This window comes from Plasmodium brasilianum, chromosome 1 (assembly GCF_023973825.1).
Source record: "Plasmodium brasilianum strain Bolivian I chromosome 1, whole genome shotgun sequence".
In the NCBI taxonomy this organism is placed as follows: Eukaryota; Apicomplexa; class Aconoidasida; order Haemosporida; family Plasmodiidae; genus Plasmodium; species Plasmodium brasilianum.
This window is the reverse complement of record NC_090114.1, coordinates 1,530,723-1,552,659: the sequence shown is the minus strand read 5'-3', so window position 1 is coordinate 1,552,659 and position 21,937 is coordinate 1,530,723. Positions and strand designations below refer to the sequence as shown.

The 21,937-nt window shown below is 18.7% G+C and overlaps 3 protein-coding genes across 3 annotated transcripts; all 3 read right to left on the bottom strand.

Annotated features, from left to right (window-relative positions):
- Window positions 1-8,079: 8,079 nt before the first annotated feature.
- On the bottom strand, window positions 8,080-8,978 carry MKS88_000610 (uncharacterized protein; the record flags this gene model as incomplete). The annotated part of the gene is made up of 2 exons (XM_067217286.1): window positions 8,080-8,757; window positions 8,892-8,978. The coding sequence occupies 2 exons, from the start codon at window positions 8,976-8,978 to the stop codon at window positions 8,080-8,082; spliced, it is 765 nt and encodes a 254-aa protein (XP_067075844.1).
- A 2,716-nt stretch (window positions 8,979-11,694) lies between these two features.
- On the bottom strand, window positions 11,695-12,716 carry MKS88_000609 (uncharacterized protein; the record flags this gene model as incomplete). Its single annotated transcript, XM_067217275.1, has 2 exons — window positions 11,695-12,501; window positions 12,630-12,716. The coding sequence occupies 2 exons, from the start codon at window positions 12,714-12,716 to the stop codon at window positions 11,695-11,697; spliced, it is 894 nt and encodes a 297-aa protein (XP_067075843.1).
- Window positions 12,717-18,702: 5,986 nt separating this feature from the next.
- On the bottom strand, window positions 18,703-19,590 carry MKS88_000608 (uncharacterized protein; the record flags this gene model as incomplete). The annotated part of the gene is made up of 2 exons (XM_067217264.1): window positions 18,703-19,368; window positions 19,504-19,590. The coding sequence occupies 2 exons, from the start codon at window positions 19,588-19,590 to the stop codon at window positions 18,703-18,705; spliced, it is 753 nt and encodes a 250-aa protein (XP_067075842.1).
- Between the last annotated feature and the right edge of the window lie 2,347 nt (window positions 19,591-21,937).

Sequence of the window (21,937 nt, the reverse complement as noted above, 5' to 3'; positions counted from 1 at the left end):
AGGTAACATAAATAAATAACTTTCTGTAAATGTAATATTATTCATAAATTCTCAAAAAATATATATATATATTAATACTCTAACAGAACAATTATAAGTGTTTATTATCAGTAATTTGTATAATAACATTAAAATAAAATGTTTTTTTTTAATTCATAAGGATTTTATTTTACAACTAAAATAAAAAAAATATATGCGGTGAGAATAGATACATTAGCTTATACTAGTAATATAGTCATTAATTTGTTGTTTAGCAACTTAAGAATGAGCTTACTTCTTTATATAGTTTATGCTTTTAAAACATTATATTATAATAGAAAAACACAAATTATTCTATAGTATACAATAGTATTAATAGGAATTAAAGAGAAAAAAAAATAAAAAAAGACAAATTTATTATATGACACATGTTACTCTATAATATATTCTATAACCCTACTACACGTATAGCATTTATACTGTAATAATATAAAAATTACATACTAAGGTTTAAATAGAGTACAAACTTTAATTACAAACTACTATCCAATTTAACATTTTAATATATTTTTACCATTGTGTTATAAACGATATACTATAATTTTTATATAATTTAAAAGAATATATTTTTTTTACCATAACTGAGGTGAAATATATTACATTTAAAAATAAAGCAATTTATATTTTTTTATTATTTTATTTTTTAGAAAAAAAAATTATAAATTTATATGTTCTATAGAAATAATAATATTAAAAAGGGAGAAGAATTTAATAAAATAATATTTTAGTAAACATGTTACTTAAAAAAAAAATTCTAATAAAAAATTACTGCAAATAAAATAATTTACAACAAAAAATAACTTTGTTGAGAAATGAAAAAATATAATATATAAAAAAACAAATAATAAAATTTTGGAGAATATTTAATGCCTACATTATATTTTAACATTTTTATGGATCAGATAAAAACTTATATATTTTTCATTGATTTACATATAAACATCAATGAGAACCATATTTTAAATTACATATATTAACTTAAAATAAAATAAATTTTCATGAAAAGTATCTATAAAAAAAGGAATAGTTATATTCAATAGTTTTTGTTTAATAGAGTAAATGTGGATAATTATAAAACACAACTTATTATTTTGATAGTATAATTATATATTGATCAGAATATTCGTAAGGAAATTATATCTCTACAAAAAATACATAATTAAAGTCAAATTTAAAAATGCTGTAAATTTATAATAGGCTATATAACACATATTACACTATAATATTGCGTACAGATAAAAAAATAATCTTCTTTATTTCAGTTTTTTATATATATGCAGTATATATATAGATGTTTATATATATAAAAAGATTAATTGTTCAAGACCTTTAAATGATTCTTTCATTTAGATGTCCTCTTGTCAAAATTTACAAATTTGTGTTTATATAAATATATAGAAAAAATTATCTTAATAATTAAAACCATCTAATAATAATAATATATTATGATACAAATTACATGAATTTATAAGCTCCATTTTTATAATTCCTTTCTAGATATTTGTGTAACTAATACAGTTAATAATATTTAAAAATATAATTTTTGCCTAAATTATTTTATACATGTTGAAACTATTAAAAATTTCCAGATTAATTTAAACTAAATAATTCACATATTCAGAAAAATGAAAGAACATTCAATAAATAATTTTCATTTTTTTTGAAATACTTTAGTTCCTGAGTGAAAAAATACTATATGAGAGAGTAGAAGTATTAAATATATATATATGTTTCATATATGCATATTTATTAATTCACATATACTTAAATTAATCTATGAATACTTTTTAAATTATTGTATATATAATGTCAATTTTAAATATAATTTCTCATAAATATAACTTTTGTTATATTATATTAAGTTTCTTTTAATTTAGCATGTACTTAATGTCATAATAAAGCATATGACTTTTTTTATTTTAATATTTCGTTCAAAAAATAATATGTGATATACATATTTTTAGGGAAATTATTTTTTTCTAATTATTTCATTACGTAATATTTTTAAAATAATACATATTATACAACTATTAAATCTTATCTACAATTCTAATATTACTATGACCTCTATTGAAGTATGTTCACATAGACGTTTATATATTAAAATTTTCAATAACATTAGGACCATTATGAGTTCTATGCATGTATGTTTCATTTTACGCTAGATATATACAGATATTTATTTTTTCTAATAAAGTTTTTGTTAAAAACTGATCTAATACATTCTCATTATAAATAAGATAACATATATATATATATAATGTAATTCTTATAAAAAAAAAAAAAAAAAAAAATTAAAGTATAATTTTTCCTTTTTATTTGTTACAAATAAATTTATGCATTACATTCAAACTTGCATACATAATTTCCTTATGCATATTTTTTATTACTACACATGTATCTTATCTTAGATACTTGTTTTACTATTGTGAAAATAACGAACATATCCATCAAAATATAAGTACATTTTGTGTATATGTACACTTAGTTACATATATGAAATGTTTACTATCATATTACGATGAATTAATAGATTTTGGTCTTTTGGTTATACTTTTGCTCCTTATACATTTGTATTTTTTATATCGTTTTTTTTTGCATTCTCCATGTTTACGATGAATGCATTAATTGATTTCCATATAAAGATATTTAATAGAGGTAATCAGACGTACGATAACATTTCTGATGTAATATAAAATGGGATACAGTTAAACGAATTTCCTTTTCAAATAATTAATTTAGCCAACTCACAGTTCAAGTGAGTTATAATATATATGTTTTCTTATACCTTTTCTTTATTAACGTCCTTAAGGGAAGTAACTGTTTTAGCGAATTCATTCATTGTCCTTATGTTTTCTTGTTATTTATCTTTATTTTATCATTCGTTCCACTCTCTTTTAATTACATTTACTTATTCCAAATTTTTCAGATATATAAAGAATGAACATAAGTTGGTAATGTCTGTAAAGTAATGTAAATTAATTTCCAATATGCAAAAGCCTGTATACATATACATGTATACGCATGTTTTCCCTTTTATAACTTTTCATTATAAATAATTTAAAACATACAATGGGAAACAGTATAAATAAGCATATATATATGCTTACTTGTCATGTGCACAGATATGCATCTAATAATGAATAATGATATTCTACTAACGTGTATAGATATGAACTGAATTGTGACCTCAAATTGATTCAGCTAAAGACATAAAATTGTACTCCCATAATGAATTCCTTATTTTATTTATCTTTATTTTAATAAATTAAATGAGCATTAGTAACTTTATGAAAGTATTATTCCTATGGATTCCTTTATTCAAGTTACACATGCATGGTACAACAACATAAAAAAAAATGTATACATATATGTACGAAGCTCAGAAATAATAACGAATTTCTATAATGATTGCATAAAATGAAATAGATAAATCAAGCTGTAAAAAATGCATCTTATTTGTTTTATTAGATATTATTCCTTTTATGTAGGAAAACATGCTTCCATAAATCATGTTAATAACATAGAAAATAATTCAATGTAATTTTTGATGTTTAAAAATAAAGGTGCTTTTTTTAAAATATAAGAATGTATATGTCTTTAAATATATAAATTCGTACTTTACATTATGTAAGTATACGTATGTACATGTACACACACTACTATATTAATTTACATACATACATGTTCTTATGCACATGTAAATATACACGTATGTATGCACATACATACGTACACAGTATAGCAGCATGATTCACACATATAAATTCTTTGAAAATAATTTTTTTCAATTCCTATGTCACCGATTCCCAATAAACTGCATAATTATAGGTTTGGTTTTTCGAAATTTTGCACTTTCATACATAGAATAGAAAAAAAAAATAATTTAGAAAAATGGTGTAGAAAGATACACTAACATTTTTTGTTTGTCTCTTTTGAATAAAACATTTATATGTATATCCAACTTCTTTTGCAAAAAACTTCGTAATATCTATTTGAACAATGAAAAAAATAGGGACAGAAAAAGTTTTCTTAAAATAACCAGATATACATATGTTTTTATATCAATATCAATCACGTTTTATGTTATTTACCTTTTTTTTATATTCTTAGAGTTTTGCACGATCTTGTCAGAAAATGATTTTCTTCTTCTACATTCTCTCCTTTTTCAACATAACCTGCTTTCAGGATAAATAAGACATCTTGATAGTAGTGAAAAAAACTTAAAAAAAGAAAGCTTACATCTCATTAATATAATATTGTTAATTTTTCATGTACTTAATATTCATTCACGTAGTTCTCTTATTTTATATTTATTAAGGTACTAGTTCGTGCACTACGTTAATTCTTATAGATATAATTAAAATTGATACCCTAAGTACACAAAATAAAAAAAAATTTCCATTTTTAATTCCGCGTATAATAACAATTATTATATAAGTTCAACATTATGCACACATTTCGGTGACATTTCCACAACTGTAAAATTCAAATTTAGCTCTACAGTATTTTTAAAAACTCGTGCGTGAATTCCATTAACGTTTAATAATTTCTTATTTTTTGATTTTGATTTTTCAGAAATTAATTAAAAACAAAAGAAAAGCAGAATAAAACGATGTAAAAGGGAAAAATAAAAATGTGAAATAAGAGGTAGATAAGAATAAATGTACGAAAGAACTTTTAAGGAATATGTGCACACATGTAAATACTTAAAATACATTAAAAAGTGAGGTGAAGAAAAAAAATATATTTTAAAGAACAATAATAACATATAAAAATTAAAAACATAATAAGCGAAGATTCAAAAAAAAGCATTTTCTTTAATTTTTTGGATGAATAATTTAACTTTTTTAAGGTATTAAAGTTATACCTGTCAAAAATATATAATTATCTTTTCCTTTGGTGGCTTCTAGTAAAAAAGAAATTTGTTGTCATGTAATTAACTTTATGTATTTTATAAATATACAAATAAACGACGAACTAATAGCACCATGGAATAAGAATAAATACTTAAAAATAAGATTTTCAGTTGTACAAAAATTTTATTATCATATTTATTATTTCGTTTATGCATTTTTTATATAAATAATTTTTATTCCTTATACAAAAGAATATTTCTGTAATATTTTTCATTATGTTAATCTGTAAGAATGTTCTTCAATTATGTTGTATTTTATAAATCAATATAATATATGCATTTTTATTATTAATTGATTTAAATATTTCCATACAAATAAAAAAAAATTAGGACGACGTAATTTTAGTGAAATTTTTTTACAGATACAAGAAATAATTAATTATCTACAAATTCTAAAAAAAAAAAATTTATTAAAATATGATTACATTTTGAATAAAGCGACAATTAATACATAACAATTAATATAAATGAAATGATCTGAAATATCTCTCAATATGAGTCGAATATTAACTAAATATTCACTTATTTTAGTTTTCTTATATGTATAAACGTGTAATATTATGATCTAATGAATTAATTATTTTTTTATTTATATATCTCATTTTTTTTCTATTTCTTAGAAATTTAATTATATAAAAATTATTCTACACAAAAAAAAAAAGAAAGTATACATAACAATTCCAAAACTCACGGATGCAATGAAATTAATACATTTATAAGTATCCTCAATTTACTTTAAAAATTTTAGTCAAGAAAATCTTATAGCATGTTTTTTTTTTTTACGCATCAAAAATAAAAAATTAGGAAACGTTACAAACCTTTATGAAATATTATACGTAAACAACAAAGATATATAATTTTTTTAAACTTTTTAATGCTTACTGGTATGTATTTCATGTATATAATTTTTTCTTCACGTATTGTACTATAACATTTTCTCATAAAAATACTACCATTATGACAAACTCAAAGTAAGTACTTTTAATACTTGATTAATTATATTAATATATAATAGGAGCAAATTATTATAATTGTATGCACATTTAGGTGAGTATTCAATATAAAATATTTATTGATTAACAATATTATGTAAAAGTTAGAACTTCATATTATCATCATGGGATACTCCTATTTTGTCGTTAATATATTGTAAAAATTTATATGTTTTACTGCATATTCCAAAGGTTTTACAGTAAACTAGAAAAAACAATAAAAACTTTTCATCTTATACAAACACTAAAAATAATATAATTATGTATTCTCAAAAAATTTGAAATACTTCATTTTCATAAGATGTACCATTACATAAAGCAAAGAATTATTAATATTATTTTTGCTTAAATTTGCTACATTCAGAAGAATGAACTCATTTTTTAATTTATATATTTTGCATAATCCATGATACATAAAAGTATAATTTTTTACTATATAAACAAAAAATAAAACTAATTACTAAATAAAATATCATGAGGAATTTATAAATAATAGGTTTATATTAATACGCAATGTTATAGAAATTACCTATTAAATGATGTTCCTTGGACTATTATATTCTGAGGTAGCAACAAAAATAAAAATATAAAGCTTGGTAATTAATTAGAGAACTTACAAAAAAAAAAAAAATGCAAAATTTCAAAAATATGTAATGTGCCTATTCATAATATTAAAGATATGTGTTCTTAATAACACTAATATTATTATTAAATTAAATAGTAGCAATCATTCTAATTTATATCGTACAAAGATAACATTAATTAACTTATACAAAGAGCTACAAAAACTACGTAATTAAAAAAGTACTCACTATGCTAATATAAAATAGAAAAAAAAGAAATTCACTTTTATAAGATAAAAATGTTAATTTAATACTGAATGAAAATAATTACTAATATGTTTTCATAATTAAAAGGGAAATATTTTTTATCATTATAATTATTTAAATATGATAATAAAGGACGTTAAGTTTTCAACAAAACAGTTTTCGTTAAAAATAAAATGTTTCTCATGTTAAAACAAATAACCATAATTATTCTATTTATATACAATATTTTATCTCATGTTATATAATTTTTTCAGAGTAACAATTATTCCAAACCAAGGGTAATTCAAAATTCGTACCACATATTGAAATAATAACTTAAATTAAAACGAAGTGATTTTATATATTAAATAAATAATATTTAAAAATAAATTAAATAAAAATTACAAAAGATGACTTATTAATATCTAATTAAAATTAATTCATTAATTTAGTAAGAGAAAGAAATAATAAAACAAAAGCCCATAAATTATATTTATTTATAAATTACCTTTGTAATTTATATATAAATATTTTATACAGAATAGAATTAACGCATTAGCAACAACAATAGTATAAGAGATAGTTTTAAAATTTCATGTAGTTGTAATGATTTATAATTCCTAATTAATCAATTATATATAATTAACATTTTAAAAAGATATTGTTACATTATAATGTTATAGTTTTGCATTTACTCCATAAAAAATTGACTAAAATTCTGATAAAAAAATATTTATAATTAATATACTTTATAACATGCTTCTTATAAAGTATATCTTATACAATAAATATTAAATTTTTTCCTAACTAAAAAGAATAAATATATGCATATTAATATATCGAAATACTTTTACTTCTTTTCAATAAATACAAAAAAAGACATCCTTAAGGTTAAATCAAAAATAGTAATTTAAGAATGAAACAAAATTGAATATATAAAAAAAAAATATTAGCAGTAATTTAAATTATCACAGTTTTATATTAATGGAATTTTTCTATTATATATTTACTTTAAAGCAAAAACACATATATTCACAAAAACATTTAAATATACAAATATATATATTATTCCAAAAAAAATTAAGCTTAAATAATAGTTTAAAACGAAAATTCTAAAACATTAAAACATTTAAACTCACAAGAAAATAAAAAATATCTTTTTTTATTGCTTTTTATAAAAGAGAATACTTATACACACGTGCAGTTCCATTGCTTTAGAAATTATATATTTTCTTATTAAATATATCTCTAAGGATATTACATTTATTACTTCATATAAAAAAGAACTTTACAGATATATATACATATTTTATTATTTATTTTACTCCATTATTAGCTTCATTTTTGTATATTTTTCATTATTTCTTAAGATCCTATAAATCGCTATTATAAGGATAACAGATAATATAACGATAAATACTGTGAATAATATTGTAAAAGCATAGTCTCCTAAGTTGTTTACGAAACCATCTATAGCTTCCTTCCAACTTTTCCATGATTGATTTTCACCAAGTGCCTTCCATGCATCATTCAATGGTGATATTGCTGGTAATATGGGTATTCCAATTCCAAGCAAGAAAAAAATAATAAAGAAAGCAACTCCAAATCCGTAGTTTCTAAATTTGATTTTTTTTAAATTTATATCTATAATTCTTCTGTTTTTCTGAATAAAATGATCGTAATCTTTTTTTCTAATCCATTTTTTTTCAAAATGGAAATGTTTTCCATCAAACATTCCATTATTATAATCTATAACTTCGGTATAGTATTGTGCCTTATTTAATGAACTTTTATTATATTTCTTGTTTTTATCTTTGTCCCCATTTTCATTAATATCTATATCCTTTTTTTTGCACTTTGTATTGTTTTGCATATTCTGTTTTAATCCTAAATTGTTTGAATCCTTATTCTGCTTACATTTTGCCAGTAATCGAAAAGTTTTTATATCTAATTTTCTGCCAAGTGTGTAGTCTTCATCCATGGATTTATTAAATATGTTCTAAAAATAAAAAATATATAAAGTATGTATTTGTTATTTAATGGATAAATAATTAATTATATGAAAGATTATTAATAATAATAGAACCCGTAAATTATGAATAATGTAAATACCCTTAAATGATAATAGCATACCACAACATTTTTAAAATTACATATCTCAGTTAAAAGGATAAACGCAAAAATTTTAATAAATAAGATTGACTTAACTATTAGTTTCATTATAAATATATTTAATTCTCTAATATACTAAGGAAACAATTAATAATAATATAATATACTTCTAATAATGAGGGATGCAATATTTATTTTACAAAATATTTTTTTGTTATTGATTTATAAAAAATTAATAAAAATTATATAACTATAACTTCTGTTACAATATATACAGTAAAGAAATTATAAATACATATTATAAAATTTTAATCTTAATTTTATTTATAAAAGATTAACTCTCGTCTATATAAGATAATATAATTTTATTCATGAATATACAAATACTATAGTTTTATTATTTAATGTAGAGAACTAATTAAATAATTCTTTTTATTAATTTTTTCCAAAAGAAAATAGCAAACAAAAATATAAATGATTTCAAAATATATCTAAATATTGAGTTTATATAGAATATATAGCGTAGAGAATATAGATAATATAATGCTCTATATGTTAATACTATAAGTACAATTTTTATGGATGCTATAATAATAATAATACTAAGAGTATAAACATTTTATTTTAGAAAAATCTTTCATTTCTATTAAAAAATATGTATTATTTTAACAGTATATTTATGGTAATAATATAATGATAGAATAATATTTTATTTTATAATAATAATAACAGAAGCTTTAGATAATAACTCAACCCATACAATCCTTTATAGTATTAAATATATATACTACAACCACATATATGCAGAAACATATATTATATATACAAATAAAAACTGACTTTTTAATATTCTATCATAATTTTTGAATATTATTTTTAATTATGTTTAATATATACCTCTATTAATTAAAGAAAAATCTTTATATTCAACTACTTAATTTTTTATATATTTTTTTTAATTAATTTTTTCTTATATAGAATATACATTAAATACGAAAGGAAAAAATAAATAAAAAAAAACACTGTCAAAACTGTAGTATTTGTCTTTTTTGTGCATATATTTATTATTTGAATGAACTAAAATATTTTAATAAATTTTAGTAATATTAATTAATAAAAAAAAAATATATATATATTCTTATTAGAATTTTTATTATCTATATTTTAATTTTCACCATGCAATATTCCCATATATATTAGCGTAATTTTCTATTGGTCCCATGTATATTTTTACAAAGAAAAATATATGCAATGATCAATTGATTAACTAAACAATAATTTTCAAAATTTATATAAATGGGATAATTAAAATATATATTAATATTTTAATATTATTTTCATTTGAACCTATAACAAATCATATATAAAAAGTAAAATTTAATCATGTAAATTACTTTTGGAAAATGTTGCACGATAATTTTTATTCATTAGTATTATTTAAGCAAAACTTTATCACAAAAATTGTGTCTTCATTTTGATATAATTTAATAATATTTATAAAAAGAATAAAAAAATATTATCTATTTATAAATCATCTATAAAAAAATAATTTTTTTTTCATTTTTATTTTGTTTATAAAATTTTTATTATTAATATAAAAAAATTATTAGAGGTTAATACAGACTATGAAAACATATGTACATCTATGAAATTATATTAATTTTTAAATAAATATATTTAAATAAAAGAATAAGAAATAAAATTTATATATAAATATCTATCTTTATGTGATTATTTTACTAAAAAGAAAAATACATTTTTTTTCCTTACCCTTAATATAAATTTTTATTCTCATAGATATATAGTATATTCTTAGATGTCTACAATTATGGAAGAACAATATTAAAAAGAAAACTATTTCAATGTACTATTTATTGATATATAATTGCATTTAATTCAGTAAGGTTGTCCATTAACGTTGTAAAATATAATGAAATTTATACAGTATATTTATTTATAAATTTTCAATATAAATTAAATTTAATTATTTTTTGAAAAATTGAATTAACTCCTAAATTATGAACAACAATAAAATAACAAATGGTTTTAGCAGTTCACTTAAATAAAAAAAATCCAAAATTCAAAGTTTTTAAGCAATAATTGATAACTCATACACAATAAAGTTATTATTTTTTTATATATTTATTTTTTCTCTTTCAAACTAGGAACAAATAGTTAAACAATTAATAAAAGCACTATTAAAATATGCATTATTTATAACACATATCTCATAAAACCTAATTTATAGAGTAATTAATATGTATTTTTAAGTAAATATATATATAATTCAATGCAATAAAATGCATGAACTTCATGTAATTACTCATAAAGTAAGTCCCGTTAATTTTTTATTTTAAAGTAGTGAAGCATGTTTTTTGAATTATATCAACATATAATAATTTTAAATTAGAAAAAGTGAAAAACTAAAAAATACTTTTTCATATAGTTCAAATATAAAATAACATACTGCTTAAACGAAACAATAAAAATTTTACTATAATAAATTCATTTTAAGACGCATATATATTTTTCTATGAAAGTATATATAAATACACAAATATATATTTTAAGTCATAATATGTAATGATATGAAATAATAATTTAAAATACAGTTTGAAGAAATATTATACGTTCAAATTCATAAAAATCTAAGAATATATTTTTCTATTGTTGTATATCAAAAATTCCTTGTTCATGTAGGTGCACTTAAATAAAAGTAATCAATTATGAAAATGTTTAATAGATATATAACTAAAGATAGAAAAGTTATTACTTAACATTAATCACTTCTTTATAGAAAGGTTCGTATTTCTTATTGTTCATTTTACCTTTTTTTGAACTTAATTTTTTCATATTTTTTAACTTTTTTATGGTAGTAAAAAACCCCTAATATACATGTAACACCTATTATAAAGAGGGGTACAAAATATATCAGAAAACCAAAGAAACCGGTTATATAAGAATGTTTATCTATATTAGAACTGCCTGAATTCCCTGTCACATTAACAGCACATTTGAAGAAAGAACTAAAAGGGGATGTTTTCAACCAGTCATGCAGAGGTTTCAGCATTACTTGTACTGCTTTCGCACTTCCTTTAGTTTGGTACTTCAAAAGTTGTGAGATAATACTCAAAATCTTAAACAATCCTCTTATTAATCCGAATCCCACGAATAAATCTAGTAAAAGTAATATGGATAACAACAAAACAAAAAATATGGGTAAACCTAATCGAAATCCGTACTTTTTACGGATTACTTTTTGGTAAATCCTATTACTAATCCCCCTGTTGTTTTTAAGAAAGTTAGCATAATCAAGTTCTTTGAATATCTTTTTTTCGAAACGGGAATATTGTTCTGTTTCAAATATACGAGAATTATTTTTTTTAACGTTTTTGTGCCTTTCTATATTCCTTGATAAACTTCTATTTGATTGCCTATTTAATTGTGCAAATATGTTTTCATTATTAGATATATCTTTTCTTTCTGTCATGTCATTATTTAGTATCCCTTCTTTTAACCCCATAGTACATGAATCCTTATTATGTTTACATTTCGCTAATAATCGATAGTTCTTTGTATTTAATTTTTTGTCATTTATATAGTTTTCACCCAAAGATCCATAAAATGTCCTCTAAAACAATAAAGTAAATATTTATAATTAAAAAGAATCAATGATATTATTCTAAAAAAAAGTATTAATAAATATAAAGCACAAGAAAAAGAAATATTTGCAAATATCATTAGATAATATTATCATACATTTTCATTGCTAAAATGGCATATCCATGTTAAAGGTATAAACGTAGCAATATTAATAAATAAGAGTAACTTAAATTTTTTTTCCATTATATAAAATTTATATGTTGTAGTATGTTCAATTAAAAAAAAATTATATTCATGTAATATACATTTAATAGTGACACTACATCTATTTTCTTAATTTTTTATTATTCTGTTCTCGTAAAAAAATTATGTAACAAAAATATCAATAATACATTTTATAAAACAGAAAGAAAAAAATAAATGTTATAAATTATTTTAAAATTTATATTTTAATTTTATTCTCTAAAATCTAATTTAATTAAAATAATTATAATTTATTTTAATTCATACATATTTAGAATATACAATTTTGTTACTTAGAATAATAAATGAATAAATGTTATTATTAATACTTTTCCAAAAAAAATATATATTTTTTTTTTTGCTATTTGTAAATATTGAATTTATCTACAGTATAGTATATAGAGAATATAGATATAATCTATTGTTATAATTATTGTTACATTAATTACTGATATTACCAAATTTGCTATTTTACTATATATATTATTATAATTTCATAAACATCATATATTCCAAAAATTGGACATTTTTGATATAAAATAATAATTGTTCGAACAATATTATAATAGTAACAATAAATTAAAAGAGTAATAATTTGTAAAAAGGTTTCATTCAATGTTTTATAAATAATTTAGTTACTCTTTAAACACATATATTCTTTTATATACTATAACATATTTAAAAAAATTAACAACGTCCTACATAACATATGAACATTTTAGATTTTAAAGGTCAATACAGAATTATCTTTTATTCGAGTACTGCAATTTTTTAAAATTCTAATTATTAACTTCATTTTATATCATAATTCTTTACGTTATTTTTTAAATTCATTTATATAATATATTTTGTTTTTCTTAAATATATATATTTAGAAGAAATATTAATATAGCAAAAACAAAAACAAAAAAACAAATGAAAATTGTTTTGTAATTTTTATTAGAATTTGATCAAATTTTTTTGTGCATCCTTCCAAATATTAATATCTATTCGTCTATTTGCAACTATATTTATGCTATAAAAATCAAATACTTTGTATTCTTGGTAATTTAATAAATATATTTTAAAAAGAGCATGCCTTATGATTAAAAAACAAATATAAATCTTAATTGGACGATTCAAATGTAAATTAAAAAATAGTATTTTTAAAAAACATAAAATTTAATCACTTGTAAGGCACTTAAATAAAACCTATTAAAAAATTGTATAATTTATAATTAATAATTTCATACGCATTATAGATAATGCTTAAATTAAAATACATAAGAAATTATATTTTTTTTATAAAAGTAATATAACATTTATTTGAATTGACCTATACATATATGCTGATTAACTTTTATTTAACATTATATAATTAAAATAAAGATGAAAAAAAATTTCGAAAATTTTTGAAGATATTAATAAAAACTCTTTACACTTATGGACGTATATAATGTCATATTACTATTCTGGAAAACTTATCTATAGACAAAAAATGAAAAGTAACACAAATGCATAATTTTTATTCATATATACTCCTGTTATGGAAAAATATTTATTTAACTTTAAAAGTTAAATATATATCATTTAATTGTTAAATGTATTTCATTGAAAATATATTAACAACATTTATTATGCATTAATACTTTAAGACTTAACCAAAACAATCATTTTTTTATTGTTATAATATAACGCCAAATTAACAGAGATACAAAAATATAATCTCTTAATGTATTTCCAAAAAAAAAAATATATTTTTTTTTTATCCACATTTTTTTTATTATAGAAATTTAAATAATTTTTATGAGTTTTAATTCTAACAATTAATTAAATTCAAAAATAATACGACAAAAGTATCATAATTTAATTAATTATAAAGCATTATAAATTTTAAAATTAATAAAGTTCTATTAATAATTTGTTCTTAAAATCAAAATAATATTAGTGTACTTTGACAATATCATAAATAGGATAAATATATAAAAATTTAATAAAAACATTCTTATATTAAGTTTTAAAATATACATTTCTCAAGTTCCTTTACATAAATTATTTATTATATGTATATTTAAGTAAGAAATACATGTTAATTAAATAAAACACAAACTTTTAGTTTTATTAAATGAAGAATAAAGTGAAACATCTAAATTAAAACTAATATACAATATATTTCTTTGAAAATTTTTAATATACTTAAATTCTTAAAATAGAAATAATAAAATATATGATTGTTAAATATATAAACTACCTCACTAGCTCGAGTGACATATTGAATGTTACTATATATATTAAATTTAATGAATACATAATTCTTATTATAAATATTTAGATTAAACATATATACACATATTTTCTTCCTATAAAAAACTCACATTGCTATGAATACTCAGAAATATCAATTTCTTAGTTTTATTAAACACAATATTCCATATATATATATAATGTTAAGACAGGTTAATAAATAAATTCAAAATAATACATCACAATAGAAAAAGATATATAAAAACATTCTACTTTTATAAATATTTAGTACATATACTTTTATCCTTATTTATAAATATATATGCATATATTATATCTTTACCTAGATAAAATCTACATGGATCTAATAAGGAAATATGTTGTAAACATTATATTATACAAAATGTTATATACTTTTTTTAGTTGCAAGATAAACATTTTCCCTCATAGCAATATTTTTACACATATTTTTGAACTAAATTTCCTTTAACTTCAAATGCCGATAATAAGAGTTTAACCAATACATGAATAACCATAGAAATACTTAATATAACTAGGAATAACGAAAAACATGTAAATTTATCATAGATTTCTAAGAATAAAAGTAATAAAATTCTTATTATCAAAAGTTTTACTGGTGCAAAAAATGTTAAAAAGATTCTTTCACAAACTACATATATTAAAATTTTTTTTCAAGTAGAACAGGTACATTTTTTGTATTATATATAAAGGAATAAATTCCTTATAGAGTGGTTTTTTAAAAAATATTCTACTGTTGAAAAAGATTTATATATGACAAAAGGATACTTCTTGACTAAATCTTTTTGATTCAGCACTTGAATTATATTTATTTGACTATTAACTTTTCCTATCATACTCTGATTCTCAATTAACGTATTAATTTCTTTAATGATTGTATCTCTTTTTATGTAACATTTTTTAAAGCCACAATTTTGGTTTCGATCGAATTTTCTAGTAATAATATACTTGTTCTTGAATTGAATATTCCATTTTCACAGTTTTTATTATCTAAATATTAATTACATATACTTTACAAATAAAAGAATATATTTTTAATATTCATAATTTGATAAATTTACTTAAGCATTAGGTAGAACTTTTTTATTATCATATATATATATATTTATATTATTCACCCTTTTTGTGTGCTTAAAATAAGGATAGTGTTCAAATATTTTTTTTTTCATAGAGATGTTAAAATATTTACTTCATTAAATATATTTTGTTTATAATTTTATAATTTTAAAAAAATAATTATTGCATTTAAATTATTACAGGAATTAAAAACTTATAAAGTTCATAACATTAATAAACTAATTCTATTAAGGAGTAAAATTTATATAAATTCATGGAAGACATTAATAGTTAACATATAAAATAATTTTAAAATAATTAATTATTATAGCTATATATCAGATTTATTATCATATGCTTTTCCATTTTATCAATATTTTATTTTTCAATATACCATAAATAAGTAATAATTGAAAGATTCATATATATGTACTATTTTCCTTTATTAGAAAAAAAAAGTATATTTTTTCCTATATTCAATTATTGTTATAATTGAATGTATATTACAATTAAAAATTACATAAATTTATATATGAAGTTGTAAAAATAAAATAAATTATTATTGATATAAAAACCATTTTTAAAAGATTAATACTTAAATTTTTTTTAATATATTATAATATATGAAAGTGATATGTTTATACTACTAATATCATATAAAAATATTGTTGAATCTTAATTTTATTATGATTTAATATGATTTATTTTATTTATTTAAAATTCTAAAAAATACAATTGTTACAAAATTTATACATCTAATGAGTACTAAAATATATGTATATAATAGTTTTATCAGTACAAATATATTCAATATATATGAGTATTGTAATATTTTAATTAAAGCCTTTCTAGTTAGAAAAAATTATGGTAAATAATAACATTTTATTTTGAAAATATATTAAATGGAAAAGAATATTTCTTATAATTTAATTTTAATATATTTTAATAAAAAAATTTTGTAAATTCTGTAGATTTCAATATTATATAATATAAAATGATTATAATATTATTATATTTAACAAAAATAATTATTTAAAATTCTTAGATAAATATATTTGATAACAATGTTGGAAATTAAAAGAACAAATATGCTACGATTATAAATTTCTATTTACACTGCATATTCTTGTTCTTATGTAATTTGTTCATAACACAAAAAAAATTTTGAAATTTTTTTTTGTTTTATATGCAAATAAGATATTATCTCATATGTACAAAGCAACATGAATGAGACATATATATATATATTTAAATAATGAGTTTACTGTTTTTTTTTTTTTTACTATTATTTTATTTCTATATTCTTTTAAATTATTTCTTTTATTAAGCATATATAAAATATTAGTAAATTTACATTCACCCTATCGATATAATTAATAAGAGAATTAGAAAATTCCGTTTTCTCTTATTATTAAACCTAATTTCATTTTGTGTAACTCAAAATAATGTAAATATTGTACATTACTGTCAAATATTAGAAATATCAATAAATTATCTAAAACTTTTGTTGATATTAATAAAATGATATAACAATAATAATTTCATGATATCATCTACATTGTATACATCCATGAAGATTAAATATATTCATTAATTACTAATACATCTGTGCATAATTTCATGATATTACTTTATATAAAAATAATGTTAAAAATAAAATAGAATATTAATAATTCAGCGCAAAAAAAAGGAAAAAGTAAAAAAAATAATTTAACATATTATGTATTAGTATTTGATTAAAATTAATTCACTAATATATCATTTATAAAAATTAAAAAAATTATAAAAACGTATATGGTACATATATAAATATATAGTTATTTCCTTATGGTAATATATATTAGTAAATTTTGAAAAATTCCATTAGTTCTTCAACAAATGATAATAATAAAATAATAAATTATTTTAACCTTCCACCTAATTTTAAAGAATTAGAATCCCCATGTTAGTAAAAAATAATAAATAATCCACATTTCAAAAATATATTATTTTATTGTATATTCATAACTTCCAATTTATATCATAAAAAAGAAAAGAAAAATATTTATTAAAAAGTATTAAGTAATAAATATATTTCATAATATATTTCTAATAAAAATTATTTTATATATTAAATGCTATGTTTTTTTTCTTAAGTTAAATATATAAAATGCAATATAATACTTTCTATTTTTTCCAATAAATACAAAAAGATACATTTATTTTTTATAGAAAGCTAATCATATATTTTTCATTTTAAATACACAAATAATCATCTTACATTAGAAAAATACAAAATATTGGAAACGAGCATTTTTCATTTAAAATATCAATTCTAACAGCATATCAATGAAAATACATTAATTTTTTATTATATATTAATTTTAACTTCAATACATATATTCCACATAAGAATCTATTTTAATGAACAAATATATATATTAAGCAATCATATTTAATTATTCTAAAGCAACAGTTTATAATACAAAATGAATATATTTAAAACTTTCGTATTCACAAATATATTGAGAACATAATTTCTTACATTTCGTAATAACCTTATACGATATACACCTGTGCTTCTATGAAATTATTTCAGTTATAACTATGTTTACAATAAATATATATCTAAAGATATTATAATTATTACTTCATATAAATAATTTTCTTAAAGAAAAATTCATTCTACTTATTGTTCTTTTTGTACATTCATTAACTTAAATTTTTTATATTTTTCGTTATTTATTAAGACCTTAGGAATCGTTATTATAATTATGATAGCTAATATAATGATAATAACTCCATAAAATATTGAACAAATAAAGTGTTGTACTACAGTGGGATCACCTATGATCGCACCTAATATCCCTAGAAGCTGCTTCTGTAGAGGCTTCAGCAGCTCCAAACCTTGTAATATAGGGAATCCTATTCCAAACAAAAAAAAAAGAAAAAAAACAGCAACTGCATATCCGTAACTTCTAAATTTTATTTTTTTAAAATTTTTATCACTAATTCTTTTATTCTGTTCTTGGAAGATCTCATAATCTTTTTTTCTAATCCATTTTTTCTCAAAATGAAAATATTTTCTATCAGACATTCCATCATTATAATCCGTAAGTTTAATATAGAATCTCTTCTTACTTAATGATTTATTGGGTTTTCCGTTTTTCCCTATTCCCCCTTTTTTATTATTAGATTTATCTTTATTTTTACACTCTTTATAATTTGGCATATCTTTTAATACTACAATTTTTGAGTCCTTACCCTCTTCATATTCAGCTAGTAATCTATAGGTTCTTTTTTTTAAAACTCTACCAAGAGTGTAACTCTCATCCGAAGACTTGATAAACCCATTCTAGAAAAAAGAAAAATGTAAATATTTTTTATTTAATAGAATAAATAATTCCATTATAAAAAGTAGTATTTATAAAAAAAAAAAAACACTAACAAAATATATACCCAACAATTTCCTTATATAATATTGTCATACCATATCATTTATAAAATGACATAACCATGTTAAAAGTATAAGCCCAGAAATTTTAATTAAAAACGGAGTTTTAATATTTTGTTCCATGATATATATCTTTGATATTATTAATATATTCGGCAAAAAAAAAAAAAAATAATAATAATATAATATACTTCCAATGATGTACGATAATATACTTACTAAAAAAAAAAAAAAAAAATATTATTTCTTCGTAATTACTCAATGAAATGTATATAACTGTAATGGTTTTTACAACATATATAAAAAAAAAAATATACATTTAAAAAGGTATTATAAAACGTTTACCTTAATAATATTCATAAAAAATACACTTTCATTAAAATAAAATGATTTAAATTTATTAGTAATTATTCTAATACATTATTTTATCATTTCATTTAGTGCGCTAATTAAATAATATTTTTGTGAATCCTTTTCATGATAAATGAAGAGAGAAAAATTTCATTTCCTATTATTTGAATATATTTAAGTTTCGATATAATATAAAATGTATACAGTATATTTATAATAATGTATTACTATAAAGGTTAAAACAATTTTTAATTTTAATTATTTTTCCATGTTAATAATTTTTATTTTATAAACATTATATTCTGGATAAATAATAATTTTTAATAAAATACTAATTATCGTAACATTATAATAAAAGTAATAATAATCAAATAAAACAACATTCTGTGTTATGTAAATTATAAAAAAATTGTTAGTTACACTTTGGTTACATTCCCACTTTTGTAATCTATAATACAATTAAAAAATATTCTTTATATGCTACCATTTAATATACGAATAAATATATATTTTAAAATCACTTATATATTTATTTTTTTATTTTTCTATCATATTATTTCAAAAATATAATTTTAATTTAAGTTTAATTTATACCATTATTTAAAAAAAAAAATTATATTCAGGTATTTAGTTATTTTATATATTTTTAATTAATTATATGTAATTAAAAGAAATATTACTGAAGTAAAAAAAAAAAAAAATTAGAGAGAAAGGGAAGGGAAAATTATGTTATAAAAATATTTCATACATTTTCATTATATAAAAATATATTAAATGGTAATGAATTTATTAATAATACACAGGATATAACATGCATATAACAAATGAAAAAAAATAACAATATAATATACTAATATATGTGATACATTACTTTTTCTATTAAAAATTTTAAGAAGAAATTATTCTTTTTTATTTATTTTTATAAAGGTGCTAGGTAAGAGGAATATATTTTACTGCTACGCTATAATAAATCTACATAAATATATAAATAAATAATATTCTATTAAACGAACTTTTTACAACAATAATACATTGTGCTAAAATTTTTCTAAAACTTATGCGTTATTGATAAGAGAACATTAATTGTAATAATATGATGAGCACCAAAAAACATTGTAAACATCTGAAATATAACTTTATACTACTGTTCTGAAGAAGTACTATATTCTAAGCGTGTATATAAAAAATTAAAAAAGAGTAAAAACAGATAAATTTATAGGCCTATTTTAAAACTACAAAAATTAACATTATTTTATTTTTATTATTTTATTGTATATATATGTATATATATCATATTTATGAGCACACTTATTTCGTTACTTCTTCCTTTTCGCACACTTTTCAGTTTTCGTTCTTTTATTACAGATAATGTTACTATATAATATATACAATAAACTATTTTTTATATATACCAAAATATAAATATAAACTATAAAATCACTATAAAACGTAAGTGCAGTATATTTTAAAATTATGTTAAATTAGATATAAATGGGCTTTTTCTTTTTTAGTAACACTAATTATTTATAAATATATTTTTTCTTCTTTTTAAACAATATATATCTATACTTATTTAAATTATTTATGTTTTATTTATAATTTAAATATTATGAGAAATTATATTAATTTCCTTGTATAATATTAAAATTTCTCTTTATTGTATTTATATATTATAACATATTTGTGTTATCATACATATACATATATATAATAATTAAATTTACATATTTTTCATATTGTGTCGTTATGTATTTAATACATATCAAAAAAACTTGTTATATAAAAATAAAATTAAATATAAAAATATTATAATCATATTTATACAAGCTATATGATAAAATATTTGCAAATTATAAAATATTCACTTTAATATTCAATTCCTATAGAATTTAATATATTGTCCGTATGGTTACAACTATAATATATTTATGTATATCTATATGTTTTGCCTTAGAAATATGAAAAACTCCTTAAAAAATGTCATTTTTTTTATTTTTAATATAAATTGTATGTTTTACTGTTTCTGAAATGTCGTTATTATTCAATTAATACACACAGACTGTTAGAGAATTCTGAAAAATAAAACCCGTAATATAATAACATATATATGTGTTATACA